This window comes from Urocitellus parryii, chromosome X, assembly GCF_045843805.1.
Source record: "Urocitellus parryii isolate mUroPar1 chromosome X, mUroPar1.hap1, whole genome shotgun sequence".
NCBI lineage: Eukaryota > Metazoa > Chordata > Mammalia > Rodentia > Sciuridae > Urocitellus > Urocitellus parryii.
In genome coordinates, this window is record NC_135547.1 from 61739397 (window position 1) to 61761591 (window position 22195).

At 32.4% G+C, this 22195-nt stretch overlaps 1 protein-coding gene across 1 annotated transcript in view; it reads right to left on the minus strand.

The window, feature by feature from the left end:
- The window catches only part of Dach2 (dachshund family transcription factor 2), a 527975-nt gene that overhangs the window by 270270 nt on the left and 235510 nt on the right, over nt 1-22195 (minus strand). Inside the window, exon 3 of the mRNA XM_077793629.1 lies at nt 17369-17481. Coding sequence (XP_077649755.1) covers nt 17369-17481 — 113 coding nt within the window. The remainder of the gene's footprint in view (nt 1-17368; nt 17482-22195) is intronic.

The window sequence follows — 22195 nt, forward strand, 5'->3', positions numbered from 1 at the left end:
ATGTTGTCATTCTTCATATTGACAATGACTCTGCTGATTAGGCTACTTGCTATGCATACAAATGTGGTTTACAAGATGTATTTGAAACTACTAATGCATTTCACATGGGTTATGTGGTATGTAGTTGTTGGCATGATAAGTGTATTCTCTATCCACAGTTTCTTTCAAATTTAATTTTTTCCATATCCTCCTGGCACTTTATTACATAAAATAGGCCCACTATAGACTTCTTAATATCCAGATTGCAGTGTCCTCCTAGTTTTTCTCAAAAATATAAAGAGGTCAATTGGTAGCAATTTAAGACTATCTAAAAATCGTCAGGTAGCAACAATTCAGAGGCAGAATAATGATGATTTGAATGCATTCTCTATAATATTCAATAATTCACAGAGACAAATAAAATAATACTATACTCAAACATAAATTTTTAAAGATGCATTAGTATATTTAAACATAGAATAATTTTGAAACTTTTTAGGTAGACAAAAATTAGATTGCTTTTATAACCACAAGTTTGCAATTATTCACCCTTTTAATAATTTAGCCTCATGGGTTTTAAATGTTGCATATCAAATCATACATGGAGAAATCCCTTTGATGTGGGCCAACTATTATATAAAATCTTGATGCCATAGCTACCTGATTTTAAGTCATATTTCCAAATAAATAATAATGTAATAGCTGAGCATTATTGAACACTTAGTATACCAGATACCATACTAAGTTAGTTACATGAATAATCTCGTTTAACTCTTACAAAAATTTATGAGGCTGACAATTATTATCTTCATTTTACAGATGAAGAAAGTCAGGCATAAAAAGTAGAAAGTCATGTGTTTAGAGTCATATAGTTAAGTTGTACAAAATAATTTTGTGCCTTATATTTAAATACAATTACTCAGTTCTCAATATGGAAGCTTTTCTTCATTTTACCATTGCAAGAACACCAAACATGGAGTCAGAAAAGTTACATTTCTATTTTAATTATATTGCCATTTCATTGTATATTATTTTTTTCTTGAGCACCTCATTTACATTTAACTTCTCTAGGCCTGTTCTTCATCAGAAAAAAATGTTAAGATATATGTTCTACTCAGTCTACCTTGAAGGACTTAATGTTGTAATATTCACCAAAGTACTTTAAAATCTTAAAAGTGCTATGCACAATTAAGATAGTAATTGTCATCAACAACAATGAAATAAGCTGTTTCAAGTTATTATAAAATGAAAATGGGAAAGTGATATACTCAAGATGTATTTTTGGAAACTGCCCTCAAATGAAACACATCAGCAATGAAGATTGACACATTCTGGAAAGTGTTTCATTACACTCTCAGAAATCTACTCTACCTTTTTGCTGCAATAAACTTTCTTGGCCTGAAAAATGGAAAGATTTCTACCTCATGATTATTTATTTGTTCTGAAGCACTCAAAGTCTCTCTTTCATGAGGTGTTCAAACTTATCTCAAAACTGTTTACTTTTTTGGACACTCTACCATGGTTTGAAAGTGCTCTCCCGGATAAAAGCATATTTTAAATCCCCAATGCAATGGTGTTAGAACATAAAGCATAAGCCCAGTGGCTTGGGGGGGCTGATGTAGGAGGAATGCAAGTTTAAAGGCAACCTCAAAAAAAGTTGCTTAGTGAGGCACTAAGCAACTCAGTGAGATCCTGTCTCTAACTAAATAAAACACAAAATAGGGCTAGGGATGTGGCTCAGTGGTTGACTGCCCCTGAGTTCAATCCCTGGTGCCAAAAAGAAAAAAAAAGAAGAAGAAGAAGGAGGAGGAGGAGGAGGAGGAAGAGGAGGAGGAGGAGGAGGAGGTAGAGCTAAGGGGAAGTGTTTAAGTAATGAGTGAAGTCAATTATAAAAAGAGCTTGAGGCTGTGAGTTTGCTCTCTTATCCTCTCCTCTTGTGCCATATAAATTAGTTCAGAAAGAAGTATTCAGACGAAGGCCCTAAAATCGTGGACTTCCCAGACTCCAGTTCTGTGAGCCAGTAAATTTGTAATTTATTGTAAATTTCACAGTTTCAGGTATTCTATTATAGCAGCAAAAAAGAACAAAGACTTAAACTTGTTATACAGAAGTGGGGCTGTATAACAAATACCTCAAAATGTAGAAGCAGCATTGGAACTGGCTTATAGGCAGAGATTGGAAAATTTTGTGGGAGGAGGCTGGAAACAGCCTATATTTTCATAAACAGATATCGATGATGATTCTGGTAAGGTCTCAAAAATGAGTGTAGGAAAAAAACCTCAATATTTGTATAGATCACCTAAGTATTCATGACCATAATGTTGATAGAAACATGAATGATAAAGGCAACTCTGATGAGGTCTAAGATAGAAAAGAGTAATAATGTATTGGAAACTGGAAAAAAAGGCCATCCTTATTACAAATGTTTAACTACTTGGCTGAATTATGTTTGGTTCAACAAGGACTTTATGGAAATTATAAATTAAGAGTGATGAGCCAGGATAACTGCCAGAAGAAATATATTGGCAACAAAGTATTCAGGGTGCTACAGGCCTTCTTTTAACTACATATAATGATATGTAAAAAGAAAAAAATGGATTTATAAATGACCTTCATAATTAAAATTTAGGGACTTGAGGGATTTTCAACGTGGCCATATGGGGGAGATTAAAGAGCATTATCAAGAGAGGAAACCCAGGTTGTGGCCAAATGACCCTTTGATAAGGAGATGCATATAGTGGGATGAATCCAGAATCTATTCATAGGGACAATAAGATAAAACTGATGCAACTGTTAACATCAGGACCGGAATGTGAAGGTCTAGGGAAAAGTTTTAAAGCAAATTCTTAGGATACCCTCAGGACATTGGGATTCACTTGCTAGGGCCACCACAAATCACTGCTTCATACATTGCAAGCCCACTTTTCCTCAGCTATCTCAGGTTTAGCTCAAGTGGGCCCAGGGACTGCCTGACTGTTCAGAAGACATAAGAATGCAAGACTTAGGGGATTATGGCTTCCTTTACCAAGATTTCAAAGGATATTGTAGACAACCCAGGGTCCCAGGAAGAGGCTTACTGCAAGGTTGGAAGTACCACAGCAGAGAGCTCCCACTAGTACAATGGCCAACATGAAATTGCAAACATTGGAAGATTCTCCACTAGGGCAACGCCTACTAAAGCCATGCGAGCAGAGCCATGTTAAAGATCTCAAAATCATGAGATAAAAATTTCAGTTATTTACAAATTACCCAGTTTCAGCTATTCTTTTATAGCAGAAAAAAATGGACTAAATCTTTCTCACAAACTGGAGAACAAGTTCTATGAAAGTAGGGATCATGTTATGTTAAAAATAGAATACTCGGGCTGGGGTTATGGCTCAGCAGTAGAGCGCTTGCCTAACACATGCGAAGCCCTGGGAACCTCAGCACCACATAGGGATGAATAAGTAAAATAAAGGTATTGTGTCAAACTACAACTAAAAACATAAATATAAAAATAAATAGAATACTCATTTCCAGGCACATAACACATGCTGACTAAATGCTATATTAATGAGTTGAATGAGACATTACATGGATGGAATTACTACTTAAACACCTATTTATCTCAAAAAAAGAGGAAAGCACAATTCTGTCCAAGGAAAGGTATGAATAAATATTAAGAATTTATATATAACTAAAAATAAATGATAAAAAGAAATGTATGGGGAACAATATTTTTGAGGGGCTCATTAAAATAGATGTACTAGTTTATTAATTGGGTAGATTAAAGTAAATTCCTGTCTGTTCTCCCAATATACAATAATATGCAGAAATATTTATGTAATCACCATATGGAAACAAATTAAATATCTACATACCAAAAAACTCTACATAATGTACACCCTAAGAATTGGAAGTACATATGTCAAAATACATTCTACTTTCATGTATTCCTAAAAAGAACAAATAAAAAATGGAAAAAATAAAATAAAAAATAATTTAAAAGAGAAATATATATTTAAGTCATATGCCCATCATTAAATCTGTTTATTTAATTATTGTTGAGTTGTTTCAATTCCTTATATACTTTAGAAATGAATCTCTTGTCAGATGAATAGTTTACCTACATCTAAAACCATGTTATCCATGAAATGGGATAATGTGAACTCTTCATTTCCTACTTTGATATTCTTTATTTGTTTTTCTTGCTTTATTGCTCTTGCTAAAACATCAAATACTATATTAAATATGTGGGCTGAAAGTGGACACCTTTGTCTTTTTTCTAATATTAGAGAAAATTATTTCAACTTTTCCTTTCAGTTTGATAATGGCCATGAACTTATTATGTACATTATTTATTGTGTTGAATTTCATTTCTTCTATATCTAATTTTTGAAGGTTTTAATCATAGAGGAAGGCTGCATTTTATTGAATGGTTTTCTTGAATCTACAGAGATGATTAAAAGCTTTTTTGTTCTTCATTCTATTGATATAATGTATCACACTTATTGATTTGTGTATGTTGAACCATCCTTGCATCCCTGGGGTGAATCTCATTTGGTTATGGTGTATAATCTTATATGATTTTGCTAGTGTTTTATGTAATTTGCTAGTATTTTGTTGAGAATTTTTGTTTTTTCTTTATCAGGTATATTGGTCTGTAATTTCTTTTTGTGGTTGTCTTGTCTAATTCTGGTATCAGAGTAGTGATTGCCTTGTAGAATGAGTTTAGGAATCCATCCCTTTCAATATTTTCAAATAGTTTGAGAAGAACTGGTCCTATTTCTTCCTCAAAGTTTGGAAAAATTCCGTAATGCAGCTATCCAGTCCTAAGCTTTTCTTTGTTGGCAGATATTTTATTATTAATGCAATCACGTTTCTTACTATTGGGCTACTAAGGTTTTCTGTATACTCATAGCTAAATTTTAGTAGCATGTATCATCCAGAAATTTATCCAATTTGCTTCTCAAGGTTTTCCAATTTTTTTTTTAGTTTATAGTTGTTCATCATATTTCCTAACAATTATTTGTATTTCTGTGATATCAGTTGTAATATATTTTTTTCCTCTTTGATTTGATTTATTTGGGTCTTTGCTCTTTCTTCTTATTTGGTTTAGCTAAAAATTTCTCAATTTTATTTATCATTTCAAAACATCAACTCTTTGATTCATTGGTCTTTTATATTTTTATTATCTATTTTACTCATTTATGCCCGAGTTTTGTTATTTCTTTTCTTGTACTAATTGGGGGTATTTTTTTCTTGATTTTCTAGTTTTATTGAGTGTTATCATTATTTCTTTAAATATTTCTAATTTTTCATGCAGGAACTTATTGGTATAAACTACCTTATTCCTTCTTCCTGCTTGTCCTGTACCCCGTTTACTTTAACTGGCATGTATCTGTTTTCATTTGTTTCAATAAATTTTTAAAATTTCCTCCTTTGCCAACTGCTAGTTCAAGAGAATGTTGCTTAATCTCTATGTATTTGATAAAATTCTAAAATCCCTCTTATTGGTTAGTATTTGTATTCCATTTTTGGAAAGAGAAAATATATTCTATCATTTTAATTTTTAACATATTGGCATTTGTCTTATAGACTAAAATATGTTCTATCCTGGAGAATGTTCCATGTGCTGATTAGATGAACGTGTATTTTGTAGCTGTTGAAGAGTGCTATAAATGTCTATTAGTTCCATTTGAACTATAGTATATTTTTTTCCCAAATTTTCTCTGTTGAATTTTGGTCTGCTTAATCAGTCAATGATGAAAGTCAGATGCTGATAACCCCAAATTGTTATTATAGCCTACTTCCACAATTAGATCTAATAATGTGTGGCTTATATAATTGTGTGCTCCAGTGTTTGGTGACATGTATATTTACAATTGTTGTATCCTTTTATTCAAGTTGATCCTTGTTTGCCTTTTTAAACACACATTGACAAAAATACTATTTTATCTTATGAAAGAATGGCTACACCTGCTTGCTTTTGGTTTCTGCTTTCATGGTATATCTTTTTCCATTCCTTGATTTTCAGTGTATCTGTGTTTTTACAGGTGAAGTGATTTTCTTGTAGGCAGCAAATGAGGGGCTTTATTTATTGTTTTTAATCCATTCAGTCCAGTGAGTCTATTATCTTTTAACTGGGAAATTTAATCCACTTATACTTGATAATATTATTGATATGTAAAGATATATTCCTATCATTCTGTTCATTTTTTCTGTTTGTTTTGTATATGTTATGTTCCTTTATTCTTTTTGCTTAGTTTTCTGATTTAATAGTTTTCTGTATTGATATTATTTGATTATATTCTCTTTCTTTTTGTTCTCTTCTACTGTTGTATTTTGTACTTTTGTGGATTATCATGATGGTACTATTAACATTTTTTATTCTACTGTAGACTCCCTTAAGTATTATTAATGTGATAGGCCTTGTAGTGAGGAATTTCCCCAGTCCTTGTTTGTCTTGGAAAGACTAATTGTACATAGAAACTGGTTAGCAATTTTGTTTTATTTTCTTTCTGACTTTGGATACATCATCCCATTCACTTCTGGTCTGTAACTTTTCTATTGAGAAGGCTTCTGTTAGACTAATGGAATTCCCCTTAAGTGTGACCTGATGCTTTTCTCATTCTGTTTTTAGAATTTTCTCATCTTTACATTTAACAGTTTTACTGAAATATTCCTTAAAGAGGATCTTTTTAGATGAATCTTTAAGAATGTTTTGAGCTTCCTTGACATAGATGTCTATATCATTCCCAATATTCAGAAAATTTTCACTAATTATTTTGCTAGTTTTTCTATGCCTTCCTCTTTACTTCTGCTTTTTCAATACCTATAATGTGAATGTCTGTTCACTTAATTTTGTTGCTTAATCTCAAAGGCTTTCTTAAATATATATTTTTTCTTATTTCCTTTAGTTGTGTGTAACTGGAATATTTCATTGTATCTCATTAAATTTTCTTAAAATCATTATTTTGAATTATATTTTAGGTAATTCATCTGCTTCCTTTTGGGGGGTCTCTATTGCTAAACAGTGAGTTATTGCATTTCTTTGGAGGTGTCAAGTTATTGGTATTCATGTTCTATTAGGTCAGTTGCCTCTACCAATTTTATATATTGGCTTTCATAGTCAAACTTTCTTATGGTGATGCACCCAAGGGCATTGATCAGAATGGCTATGTTGGCTTTGGTTCTAAGTGAGCTGTACAGAAGTTTTCAGGTGGCTTTTTCAACTGCAATCAATGTTGCCAATGTCTGTGGGTGGCTCAGTGACCTGGGTTGTAGGGCTATGGGGTTATTTTGCTAGCTGGAATGCACTTTTTTATGTTGTGTGCCCATCCATTTCTATGCATCATGTGGGGTGTAGGGCCAGCCGAGTTGGCCCATATTGGTATGGGCCTGCATACATCATTATACTCAAAGCATCTTACCTAGCTGTTTCTCATGGTTATGTGGTGGTGGAAAGGGTAACATGGATGATTCATAAGTCTGAGTGGGCCACGCTGCTCAGCTGCATTACAGGACACTGGATGGGCAGTGTCTCAAGGTGGTTGCCTGCCACAGAAACCTGTATGGGAAAAGGCAATAGATTGGCTGACTTCCTGGATGGGAAGATGCAGTGGTCAGTAACCGGGCACTTCTTTAAACTAAGCTCAGGGCCTGAGGCTTCAGGCTTCTCCAGCACTAAATATCTCTAGTATCTGCAGCATGAATAAAGACAGTTGGAAGCCTCCTGCTTACACTTTCTGAACCAAATGAACTCCTTCTTGGTTCAGGGTTGATTTTGAGTCATGGGATAGCAGATGCTATGTGTCTAGTTCCATTCTTTATAAAACCATTATGTATTATCATGCTCTAAAACATCTCCAACACATTCCCACTGCACTGCAATGCTCTCACTCTGCCTCAAACACTCCAGTGAAACAGCTGTTGTTTTGTTCTTTGCTTTGGTCCTTTGCTGTGGAAGGAAATGTACCAGCCACCAATAGTCAACAATTTTCTTGACATCTTCTGTTTTAGAATTAGTTGAAGATCAATGAAATTTTGATCAAATTAAAAATCAAAAGTAATTGTTTTGGAAAAAAAGATAAATTCTATTTAAATTTGCATGTTTGTTTGAAATGTGTTGACAGTACATTTGGAACGGACTCAGCAACTACACAAGACCCTGTCTCAAAATAAATAGTAAAAAGCACTAAGGATATACATCAATAGTAAAGCACCCCTGAATTCATTCCCCAGTACAAAAAAAAAAAACTGTAGAAACTAAACAGGAAATTAGAGTAGGAGAAAAACAAGGAAAGGGTATGACCATAATATAAAAAATAAATAAATAAAAATAATAAATCCATCAAAAGATAAGCACTGAAGAATAAAGAAACAAATACTGAAAATCAATAAAGGAAAATAATTTTAAAACAATGCATTTAACTAAATTATGAGGCTATATGAAATAGAATCTTAGGTCACTCATGAAAGGTTTAGTCATAAAAATAAAATGGGCTGTCTATGCATGATTTACCTCAAGCTAAATGTTTTCTGACTGGTAGCGTTTGCTTAGAAACTGTTGTGTTATCAATGCATAGAGTTTTTCATTATTGTTTGATTGATATGGTAGATATTGATGGAAGAGAAGATGTGATGTCCCTTTCAAATAATTTGCAAGTTCCTTATCTAGCTATGTGTCATTTAACTGTGCCTAACACAGGTGATAAAATTCAGAAATAATTTTATAACTTTTTCTCCTGTGGACAGGGATAGTTTATATCCACAATTTGTCATAACTAGACAAATATAGGTAGTTAACTAAAATCATCCTTCCTTCCCAATAATTCCATAGAATTTTAAACATAATATAATGATGTTTCAACATGGATACTTTCCCTCTCACCATCTTTAATTTCTATTTGCTTTCTAGATGTTTTATCTACCTCAATCAGGAGATACTGTAAAAACAAGTGACTGAGGGTTAAAAATAATGAATTATTTTAAAAAATCATATTGTAGGAAATTTGCTAGTAGAAATATCAATGTTCCGGAGAACATTTAACAGTCCCAAGCTGCCAGTTCAGATTTTTGGGAAACAAGGCATGTGTAGTAATTCCTAGAAGTCCAAGAAGGTTGATAGTGGTTTTCTCAAGTAATAAATCAGTGGCATTGTCATCATGGAAGTTCTTGCTTTCATAAACATTTGACATGCCACAAATATCACAAAAGATATCATTAGCTTTATCTGACTTCCTTGATCCTATCACTCTATATTTAAAACTTTAAACCATGAAACTTTTGTTGTCACCAAGGAATTTCCAGAGTTCAAAATTTAATTGATGCTCAATAACTATTGGTTAAATAATTTCATTGTGACAATTTTAGAAAAGAGTTAAAGTTTTTTATGTACTTAGACATATGTTTACCATACAACCTACAAATGCCATTTCTATTCGAGAGACATGACCATATATATCCACACACATGTATAGATGAAAACTTGAAGCACTATCCTTTATAATAGCCAAATATTGGGAAACAAATGTTTGAATAAGAAAAATGTATAAACAAATTGTAGTATATCCAAATAATGGAATACTTACTACTTGGCAATAAAAAATGAATAAATTATTCATGTACACTGTAATTTATAATCTCAAAATGGTTTTTCAAAGTCAAAGAACTCAGGCAAAAATATTACATTCTTTATGTCCCTCTTAATATAAAACTTTAGAAAATGCAAACTAATCTTTAATGACATAAAAAAATAAAAATGGGGAGTGTATAGAGTATGGACAGGGAAAGAGGGATTGTATACTAGGAAATGAATATTCTCACTATCTTGATTATGTACACTATTTCATGGGTGTGCATATATGTCAAAACTTATTAAATTATGCAGTCCAATTATATACAGTTTATTCAATGTCAATTATTCCCCACTAAAACTTTTTTTAAATGTAACATTTTTGTGTGCAACAGGATATTGAACCCAGGGCACCATGCATGCCTAGGAAGCAATGTATCTGTGAGCTACATGCCCAGGCCAAGAATGTAACTTTTTAGAAAGGTCTACCTCAGTCTTTCTCAAATAACTATATATAGTCAGCCATTCACAGTTGCATATGATAACCCTCTCTCAATCAACAGATTATTACCAACCACTTTTTCAATAAATGTTGGTGATATATGAAAAATTCTCTTTTGTATCATACCCTGACTTCAATTTACAGAACTCATTGCTGACCTTTATGGCACATTTTAGCTGTTCTTATTAGATTTGTTTAAATAAATTTATGTGCCTTAAAATAGAGTACAAATGTTTTTTAAATATGGTTAAAAATCACATTTTTTCACTGTTGGTCCTTGTGTTATAGAAGTAACATTACTAAAAATGAAAATATCATTACTGTCAGATTGCGAGTAAAGAGAAAATGAAGTCAGAGTCTAATTCCCCTTTGGAAATGTATTTTTCTCTGTAGGAATTCTTAGATGATTGATGCTCAGTATATTTTGTTTAATAACTATATAGAATATCTTTTGATAAACCTAAATGCATGTTTAGCATAATGAGTTATTTCAATACAGCCATTCACTCTATCCCATAAAATAAAGTAGTGACAAGACAGCTTATCATATGTCAGGCATATTGTACAATAGAAAATTTTATTGTCCTATTTAAATGTACCCTTTCTTCCCTGGAACAAAAAACAAACCAGCATAAAGTGCAGGCAGTGAAGGAGTAAAATAAGTAGTAGGTGAAGAGTCAAGCATTTCATTACCCATTAGTTGCATATGAAGGTGAAATGAGTTGAAGGATGGGCCTTGAAGATGGAAATGTTTTTCTATAATCAAATAGACTTGGCTTGCGACTATTTGATTCTTATAAGAGATCTCTCATTTGGAGATGGTTTGAGGATTGGCCAGATGGAAAGCAGGGCACTGTGGGATATATCATTTATCACAATGACAGTGTGCAGGCATCAGTGGTCCTCTCAACACAGAGGGAACCTAGAACTGCAAATGCGGAGCAGCATTGCAGCCGGACTAGTGGAGTTTGGCAATAGTTACATTTCTCATTAACTTAATCATATTAATTCATTAGCTCTGTATATCAAAGTAATTCACACAAGAATTATCACCAAGTAACAATTTATAACTGTTACTTTTTTTACACAAAATGTAGTTTGCATTTATTCAGAAGAGTATTTTTATATTTCTTGGATGGTAAAATCATAGCTATAACAAATAATACCACTGATCATAAAATATTTTATATAAGCTGCCTGATAGTATAAACTATTACAATATCATCAAAAAATCAAACTTTTATCTAATGAAGTTTTAAGATCACGGAAAATAATTAGCTGAACTATTCCAAAGATGTCATAATTCTGAAAAACAAACAGCTGACTTATATTTGACTTGAGCAGTTACAGTATGATCCTGAATATTTATAGCCTAAATTTTCAATACAGCTTTTTCATGAGAGAACATTCATGATACATGGAAAACCATAGTATTTACTCTCAGAAAAACCTGGAGTTTGAAATTCTGGCTCCACACTTACCATTATGGAAATGTAAGGCATAAAATCATTGAACTTTTTAAAAACTCATTTTCTTCATCTGTTCATTATGAACATTAATAATGTTAACTATCCTCAGGGCTAGGATATTTCAGCAGTAGAGGACCTGCTTAACATGTGTGAGACCCAGGATTTGATTTACAGCACTGCAGACAATAATAATAATAAGGTTAAACTCACAGGCTAGCTAAGAGGATCAAATGAGGAAACAGTTGTAAATAGTTCTATTTAAATATAAAGCTTATCTGCATACATATATGTATGCTCACTTTAAATATGTGGGAATACATGGTAAAGCATTGCATAGATTATCATATGTGCTGACACCATTATCACTATCATCATCATCATCACCATCAATATAATTTTCTAAGGTATGGTTAATGTCCAAGGGTCTCTCCTCCATCTACATTGAAAATATGCAACGTGTTCTGTACTATGAGCTACCCACCCATACAGAGAAAAAGAAAATGGTTGACAAGAACCTAAAAAATTGACTAGAGACATTTTTAGGTTAAAGTAGTTATACTATAAATTGCAAAAACCACTGATAGATGCCTACAGAGAAACCTAGAATCTGCTAATAAAATAAATGTCTTTCTTAGTATTAAAATTATATATATTATTATCTATTAAGAATAGAAAATGCAAATTGGTGCTAGTCCAACCCCCCAACACTGTGGTAGAAATATTAGTAATTCAACTTCTGGCTCCAGTTAGGCCAGTGGTTCTTACTGAGCACATAAGAAATGAAGAAAATGCAATGAAACATTAAACAGCACTTACCATGTGTGTGACATGAACCATGCTCTACAATATTGATCACTGAAAAATCCACAGATACTCCCAGAAATTGATATCTTTTAGTTCAGTCATAACAATGGTTGACATGGTTTTTCTAGAATGAGGAGCTGATTTCTTCTTTTTATAAGCAGAACAGTCTAGGATCTCTCCTTACAAACAGTCCTTAACATTCAAACTAAATGAGTAAGAAAATGAAATACATTATGAAAAGAGAGAGACACTGATTCCAATGATGCAATCAGGCTCATTGGCATTATAGCATACCATGAAGGTGACACCACCACACTAAGACCAAATATAATTCTACTTATGGCATTGTACTTACTATCACTGGATTAGATCTTCATGGGCTCAATTACCCAAAGAATTAGATGACTGCTGGCATTCTTAAAGATATTTTTCCAAAACACATCAAGAACTAAAAAAGAACTAAAAAATCTACTACATTTTAAGGAATGAACACTACAGGAATTTCATCCGAAGCACTTTATTACTTCCTTGTCAGCTGTAAGTGTAAATCTCTCTCAGGCCAAATTCCACATCTGTCTATTTGAAATGTTTCATAAGCTAAGGAAAGGGGAGCAGTCATCTTCTGGGAAATTCAAGAGCTCATACAGCTATTTCATCCCTTCATTGTAATCCTAGGATAGTAACTCTTCAGCAGAGAAACACAAAAAAATGGGTATAATATTTCCTCTTTTTTTCCCTATAGCATGAAAATTTACAGAAAATACTAGAAAATATGATTTTTATGTGTTAATGTTTTATTTGTGAATTAAGATATTGAAAATATTATAGATACAGAGAAAGAAACACCTAAGAATATCATTAGTCCATATACATGAAAGCAAAATGCAGTGAAACTTCATGATTTGAGAATAACTACAGAAAAGGTTGGGTAGAATTTGGGAAAATTCTGAACCACAAAATTAATTTTATTTTAGTGTTATAATGTTTCCTTATATTCATGATGCAGAGTAATGTTCAATAAATGCATGTTACATGAAAGAATGAATATATGTGTATCTCTAACTACATATATTTAGAGATATTACCTACCTGTCCATATATATATTAATTATAATATTAATTATATATATAAATGAATATATGACAATAAAGGATAAAACTTATGAGACCTACCTCATGAATAAAGATCAATCATCAGTAATTGATATGTTGATTACTTTTATAACAGATCTTGTGAAAGCGGTTTTAGGTACCTAAATACTCCACAAGTATTTTAATGTCACTACACCCATATACACATTCATACACACATATACACACTTCTTGTTTATACACTTAATTTGCTAAACAAGTTAATTTTTTAACACCTGAGATATCAGCATAGCCATGGTCTGAATTATGACAAATTCTGAACTAGTGGAGTATGAAAGAATATACCAATTACAAAAGAAAATAAAATCAGATGAAATATATTAACCTTTATATTATGTAAATGAAACAATGACATACCTGCCATTATAATGTGTCTTTTAAGATTTATATGTTAAGGGCTGGGGTTGTGGCTCAGTTTCAGAGTTCTTGCCTAGCATGTGTGAGGAACTGGGTTCTCTCCACAGCACCACATCAAAATAAATAAATAAACAAATAAATAAAGGTATTGTGTCCATCTACAACTAAAAAAAAAAATTTAAAGACGTATATGTTAAGATATCTAAATTGAAGAAATACTCTTAAATAAATCTAATAATATCTTAACTATATGTAACTCTTTTCACTGGTATTTTTTCCAATAGCTGATGAGAAATAATTTAATGACAAAAAATAATATATAAAATGTCACAATATCTGAAAATACATACCCTGATCATTCTTTTATGGTACATTTTTGTTAGGTTTGTTTGTTGTTGTTTTTGAGGTCATAAGATTCAGAGATTTATCCCGGCGCTTAACCACTGAGCAACATCTCCAGCCCTTTTGTTTGTTTTTCTTATTTATTTATTTTAAAACAGGTTCTCGCTATGTTGCTTAGGGCCTCCCTAAGTTGCTGAGGCTGGCATTGATCTTCCTGTCTTAGCCTCCAGAGCTACTGGGATCACAGGCATATACTACCACACCTAGGTTTTATGGTACTTTAAAACCCTGTCTTTAAGCTAAAAGAATCGGAGAAAAATAATATAAATGAATGCAGAACAAAATCCATTGCTTAGGCAAATCTAGCAGGATTCAAATAAACTGTTCCATACATATGACATAGAAACTGTAGGTAGCAAAGATTCTTTCTGACAAATAATTTTTCAGTTGTCTGTAAGTGTGTGTGTGTGTGTGTGTGTGTGTGTCTGTGTCTGTATATATTTGTTCTATATCACTTTAAAATATATTCTCAGATTGCAGAACCTAAAAATATAAAGTTTTGCAAACCATTTCAATAATCTTTTTGGGAAAAGGACTCTTGAATAGAAAAAGACTCTTAATCACATTTAAGTTTATAAAACAAGATTGATATAATGCCAAGTATGAAATTCACTGAGATGTAAATCAATAAATGATTATATCTTAAATATCTTTGCTAATGGAGGAATAAAGTTGAATGCCAAATCCAAAATATCACATAATCCCCCAAATTATTTCTACTTGGTTTTACAAAGCATTTTTCTTCTAACATTTGACTGCAGGTGAGTAAGATATTCTTAGGTTATAAAATAAGTTCATGAAAAATAAGAAGGAGATTACTCTAGAGCTGAAGTCGCATATATAAATAGGATGCTTCATAAATGTGCAGGACATGAAACATATACATCAAGTAAAATGTAAGGGCTCTGGAATCGACCTGGGTCTGAAACTCAGCTCTGCCATTCACTTGCTTTATGACTTTAAGCAATTAATTTAAACTCACTGAGTCATAGAATATTTATATTGGTATTAAGTGTTGTATATCCATAAGAGTACTACAAAGGTTAAATGAAATATATATAAAACACTTAATACCAATGCCTGATACATAATAGGAACTTAATGTACATTAAGTTACAGCTTTTCTTTGATAGATAAGCTACTAACGTTTACTCAGGAATGGATTAGTTTCAAAGCAAATTTGAGAACCTTTCTTTTCTTCCATCTATGCATTCCCTAATAATCCAGACACATGGGCTGGGGTTGTGGCTCAGTAATAGAGCACTTGCCTCCCATGCATGGGGCACTGGGTTCAATCCTCAGGACCACATAAATAAATAAAATAAAGGTATTGTGTCCATCTACAACTGAAAATTTTAAAAAAAGAGATTTGATTATGCACATGGTGCTTTTTCAAAGTTCTGGCAATATAGAAATAGATATCATTTCTTGAGCCCCAAGATATATTTTATGTGCTGTTACAAATTCTGCATTTATTTATATACACATGGCAATTTGCTTATATCAGAATCTGTTTATAAATACTTAAATTTATCAAATTCATTGTCCTTTCCCCCAAACTCTCCATCTACATTTAATTGATTATCAAGTGTGATTACTTTTAATTACTGAAGCACTCCAGAACTCTTTTCTACTCTATTGAAATTGTCTTTGTTCAGACACTTTGTATTTCTCCCTTGAACTGTAGCAACTGACCTTCCTTCTTCTGTAACTTTCATTGTTATCTACCTTTTACAGCAATTGTTTTGAAAATTTACTCAAGTTTTTAGCAGTGATTCCTTTTATATATAGAAGTTTTACTTAACAAAAGAAAACAATATCCTATGTGAGCAAGAACATATAAAATTCTGAGGCAGAAGTGTAAGGTCTTCACCAATTTCATGTCAGCCATGGAGAAAAGTCCTGAAATAAATTGTGGAAACTATTGGTCTTTAGGGAAAAATTAAACTACTTAATATGGTGAATCAAAAGCTAGCTTTGAAAGTTATTTCCTCCTTTCAGTTCTAATCATGTCATTTGTAAGTCTGCTAACTCAAATCTCGGTTCTAGTCTCTTCAATCTACTTACTATTCCCCCTACAACCCTGGGATCTTTTTCATTAGTGTCTATCTATGTGTGTTTCTCTCTGCTTGGAATATTCTTCCTCAGATTTTCCATCTATCGAACAACCTATGAGATATAACTCTAAGGTTTTCATCCCTCTGAGCATTGCCCAATTTACCAAAGTCATTTAAGTGTTTCCATATTGGAGCTTATAGCACCATGCTTATATTTGTATTATGCTCTCTATCACACTTTAACACAATTATTAGTTTATGTTCTTTTCTCCCTACTGTGACCAACATCACTACTTATATATTTTTATATTAGTTAGAAATTAACATCCAAACAAAGCAGGTGTTTTATAAATGTTCCTATCATTGAAGGGGTGTATATATAATCTCATTGTTCTTAAATTCATTTTCTACACTGTAATAATTTTAATAGTTTTCAAATACTCAATTACAGAAATATTAAGCTTAATTTCCAATTTTTGGCATACTTGTATATACCTTTTAGAGAATCAGGTGAGTTTGATTTTGATTTATGAGACCAGTATTTTTACCAATTAATCACAGTGTTCAATGAAAAACACTAAAGCATCATGCAGCACAATGACCACCTGCACATTTTTTTCCAATTACGTTTCTTTATGAATGATGCATTTTCTTTCTATTGTTTTTAACCTATTGTACTATCTTGAATAACATACACAGATGCTCAGGTCCCCTAGATATAAAAATAATATCACTGAGATATATGAAATAAACAAGCAAGCTGCATTCTATAGAAGACTTTGAAATGATGCTTTTTTGGCCAATGCCCCCATCCCTGACCCCAACAAACAAATATATACATACATACTAAAAAAAAACTATGAGATGGGTTTCCTGCAAGGAGAAACATTTTTTAAAATAATATCCATTTTATTTCAGAGTTGCTGGAGTAACGAAACTTGTTTTCATGAATACTCAAAAAACTCAATAATGTAACCTCTACTAGAGCTTGAAAAGCTCTGAAGGACAAGGCAGTTAGATCAATATTAGTTTATTTCAAATGCTGGACAGTATGAAGAGACAAGGCTGATCATCAGATGGATTTTCTTACCTGTCGGAGTGATAAGTCCTGGTGATAGGAGGCCTGGGACTGCATGGGGCAGAAGGCGGGCATTGTCTTGCAACACTCCCAAAGAACGTTTAGGGGGCCTACCAGGCCTTGAACTGTTGAAAAACAGACAAACAAAGATCAGGTTAAATGTATGTATTTTGGAAATATCATCACTTGCTATATTCATTTTCTAAATCTCATTTAATTGCCAGGAGTGATAGAACTTTAGAGACTATGTATTGTCATGGATTACTAAAAGACCAATACTTTCCACTAAATTGCCCAATGTAGTTATGTCAAACATTAAAGACAAAAAGGATCAATTTCTAGTTTAGATTCAATTCACAGGCTAGCACTTTGCAATATAGCTCACCTGTTATGAGAAATCCTAAGTTACCTCCTGCTTTTAAAACTACACATGATCCCCAGCATTAATATATGTAACTAAGAACTGAGATAGTGACTCACAGAATTTCAACTGTACAGAATGTGATTTAGTCTCTGCTCAGTGTGGCAAAGGTAAGGAAGGGTTAAAGAGCTGAGAGATGCTGGGGGGGGGGAGGCTGATGTTTATTAGCATTTCACAGCTTCTGGGAGTCTAAGGAATCCCCACCTTAAGTTGTTTTTTCATATATATATATATATATATATATATATATATATATATGAAAGAAAAAAATATATATATATATAGTACTGGTCATTAAACCATTGAACCACATTCTTGGCCCTTTTTATATTTTATTTTGAGAGAGGGTCTTGCTTAATTGCTCAGGGCCTTGCTAAACTGCTTAGACTGACTTTGAACTTGTGTTCCTCCTGCTTCAGCCCCAGAGTACTGGAATTATAGGTGTGAACCACCATGTTTGGTTCGTACCTATTTTTTAAACTATGCTAAATAAGAAGCAGTTCACTTTCCAAGTACCTATACTAATAAAACCTAACAGATTTGCAAGCTAGACTGTCTTTTTCTTTCTCAGATTGATTGGTATTTTTAATTGATAAGTTGAGACTAAAGTTAAAATATTAACCTCACCTATCATGTTTGTACATTCTTCTCCTGAATTCAGAAATTGCAATTGTAAATGCTTATTCATACAATAAATAAATAAAAAAGTTTGCATCTATCATGTCCTTTGTGTACCTTTACCCAGTTAGTGTACCAAAAACACCATCTGGAGGCTCTCATCACATTGAAAAAATTATAAGTCAAAGAATATCAGGATCAAGTTGTTCTCAACTCTCCTGATATATTTTAAAACTACTTTCTTATGTTGCCTACAATTCTGCTGCTGCCTTTTAGTAGAAATTCATTTTACAAAGCTGAATAATAGGACTTTTGACAAAATACTACAAAATATTATATTAAATAACTTAAGCAGCAAAAAACATATGGGGTTCATTCAGATAGACAACATTACCAAAAAAATAACTTTGGGTTCATGAAGAAATTGAAGTTAATGCACATTCTATCAACTTTGCAGTAGCAAAGTGCTCCATCAATATAAGACAAACTCTGCTTTTATTAAATGAAGACAACTTCTAGCAACCTTACACAGAGGTACTATTACCTAGTTCATTTTTCATTCACTGTGCTAGTGTTATTTTCTTCCATTGGAGATAAATATTGTGTATCAATGCAGCACAACAAATTCTGTTTTCTCATTTAATGTTTCAATATTACAAACTGATTCTTCTCTCCTTTCTACTTGATTCTGACCCCAATTTATTTTATTTAATTTGCTGTTATTACCTTGTTTAACTTTTCACTGTTGTGGCTTCCTAAGTCTTTTAAATACTGAAAATAAAAATATGCTATTTACTTCAAATATCCTAAAGAATCCCAGGATCACTGAATGTTCACCAGGGTATATCAGTCACTTGAAGAAGACATGCTATTTTGTTAAATAATCTTCACCAAACCTATACTTTCTAAGTGTTACCTCATGTCATTCTCCATTTGTGAGATCTCAAGCTTGCTAACTCTATTTAAATTCACCTGATTATCCTTTGTAATTTTCCACTGTAAACATCTCAGTGCTGTCTCCATATTCAGATTACTTTCAGACTGGCTGCCTTCAAAACTAAGCAGCAGGATGCTCTATTTCCATATGAAGAGCCATATGACTGCCAGCTGCTAACAACATCCATTGAAAAGCTGTATGGATGGTTTAACCAGTTTTGTTCCAAATTTCTCAGTCAGTCCTCACTATTTGAAACAGCTCTTTTCTAATAAGTTGAGCTAGAATAGGGGGACATTACAGGCTTCTTGGCTTACTGGTTCTACCTTAAATTGCAAGATTTGAGGAAAAAATGTTACATTTCTTTTCATGAGATCTCTATTGGAGAATTCCTGACTTATGTCACAAATGGCTTGGTAATATCGACTACATATGTTATAAACTGTAGAGGTCATATTCTACATTCTAATATTCTTCTCAGTTTTTAAGTTTATGTTGTTAGTATGATAGGGAGTATCCCCAACTAGAAGCTAATTTCCATGAAGAAAGCATTCATGTCTGGTTTTAATGACAAACTGTCATTGAATGTTAAGAAATTCTCATGGTTTCTAGCACACAGTAGGGTTCATCAAGTATATAAATTAGTTAATTGACATAGGTAGGAAATGGTTTTTGATTGTTTCTACAGTTTCCTTGTATACCTTAGTTTGTTGCGTTCTCCTAAACATGAGCAGAGCAGTTTCATCATTTAATCATCAGGAGAACTTTTTTTGAAAAAAAAAAAAAAAAAACCTTAGACTCCAAAAGAAATATAGAAGCTTCAAAATAAGGTCCACTCAAATCTGACAGTATAAAAAATGTAAAGATCACTACAGATAGATGCCACTGTCTTATTTTCTTCACTGCTTTGGAATCATGTAGATCTGCTTAAGGACTAAACACCCACACCCGCACAGTCACACATATGCAAAGGCAATATCACTTATTCAGTCATCTATTAACATATTGAGGTATCTGCTTAGTATGCGCCTGCCATAGTGCCAGGGGTCCATAAAACCAAGGTCAAAATAAAAGCTTGACAAAGGTAAGTTTTTCGGTCTGTTTATTTATTAATTTATTTTCATTGCTACATCCTGAGAACCTAGAACATGTTCTGCCTTTGAGGATCTTGTAGTCTAGTGATAAAGATATATACTTTCATTATTATATAAAATCTATTACTGCCACTTTAGTGAGTATGATTGGATGCTATCTGCTTCCAAACACATTTGAATATATCAGTGAGCAAAATTCACACACTGAGATGCCTTTCTTTTAATTTTGAAGTGAAGACTAGGGCCCCACAGTAGATTAACTGACATTAGGGTTGTGAAATTTCCTTACAATTAGTAAAGCTCCATACAAATAATAGATAAGTTTTGTCTTACTATTAGACTTCATAATTCTCTATAGAAACATTCCTAGAAATAAAGTTTCTGCATTTCATTTCCAAGAATGCAATTCTGATGATAAGATGAGACTATGGAGGATTCTGTGGAAAGTTGGGAAAGAACATTCTTGATAGATGATAATTCCATACTTCTTATCTTTAAGAGCATTATTAGCATCAGACAGATATTTACATATTAATCAAGACAAATAAATATGTGGTGATTTAACTGTTATATGGATAACAATTTAATCAGCATAGGTTGAAAGGTCCATCATTGCAGCATACTGTTTCTGCTAAAATATTGATTGCATTACTGATCTCAGTAATGCTTTATTTTACAGGGCACAAATAACCATGTAATTACTCTTTAATTGAATGATAATTGCTTCTTGGCAATTATTTGTTTTCAGTTTAATTACAAGGTTATTATTTGTACTCTATAAATAAACAGGTTTTTTTTAAGTTCCCATCCAAATAGCTCTTCCAATATATCACCCATGTATACTCTAAAGGCAAGTTATTAAGATACAAGGCAAATAATACCATAAAATCACAAAACTTTTCTTAAATAGTTCATGTAAATCTTTCAGAGATTCAGCTTTATAGAATTGATATTATATATATATAATATCAATTCTATATATAATATTATATAATATCAATTCTTTCTCTGGGACCAACCTTTAAAATAATTTATCCTGATATTTCTTCCCCCTTCATTCCCCCCACCCTTTGATATCATTTATTAGTGAATAATAAGTGAATGAAACTTTCCAAAATGGTGGTAAATGGAAGAATGGATTATTTTCAATTATTTTATTTTATTTTATCCCCCCTTCATTCTTTAAACTTCTTTATAATAAATTAAATAGTAACTCATATTCCTGAGATTAAGGAATAAACAAACTTGAAAAATATTTCATATGCAATTGAATGGAATTCCCCTCAGAGGATTATCTTCCAGTTTATAAACTTTCCAGAGTTGACAGTTCTCCAAGGGAGATATTCAGTAGTTCTTCTGGTGTGAATAAAATATGACACATTCTGTTACATATCTATTCTAAGTTATAACAAACAAAGTAGTTAATACTTGCTCATTACGATTATGACATTTTGGGCTGTGGTTGTGGTTCAGTGGTAGAGTACTCGCCTAGCACAAGTATGGCCCTGGGTTCCATTCTCAGCAACACATAAATATAAATAATTTTAAAAAATATTTCAAAACTAGGGGATAGCTTAGTGGTAGAGGGTTTACCTAGCATGTGGCGGTCCTTGGATTTGTTCCACAAAAACACACATGCACACACACAAACACACACACACACACACACACACACACTGTAAGAAGTTTCACTGTTATATTTATTTCATGTCATCATCTCTTTATGAATCAGGGGGTAAGGAAGAGAAGACAAGTGATTTTCTTGTTCCAAA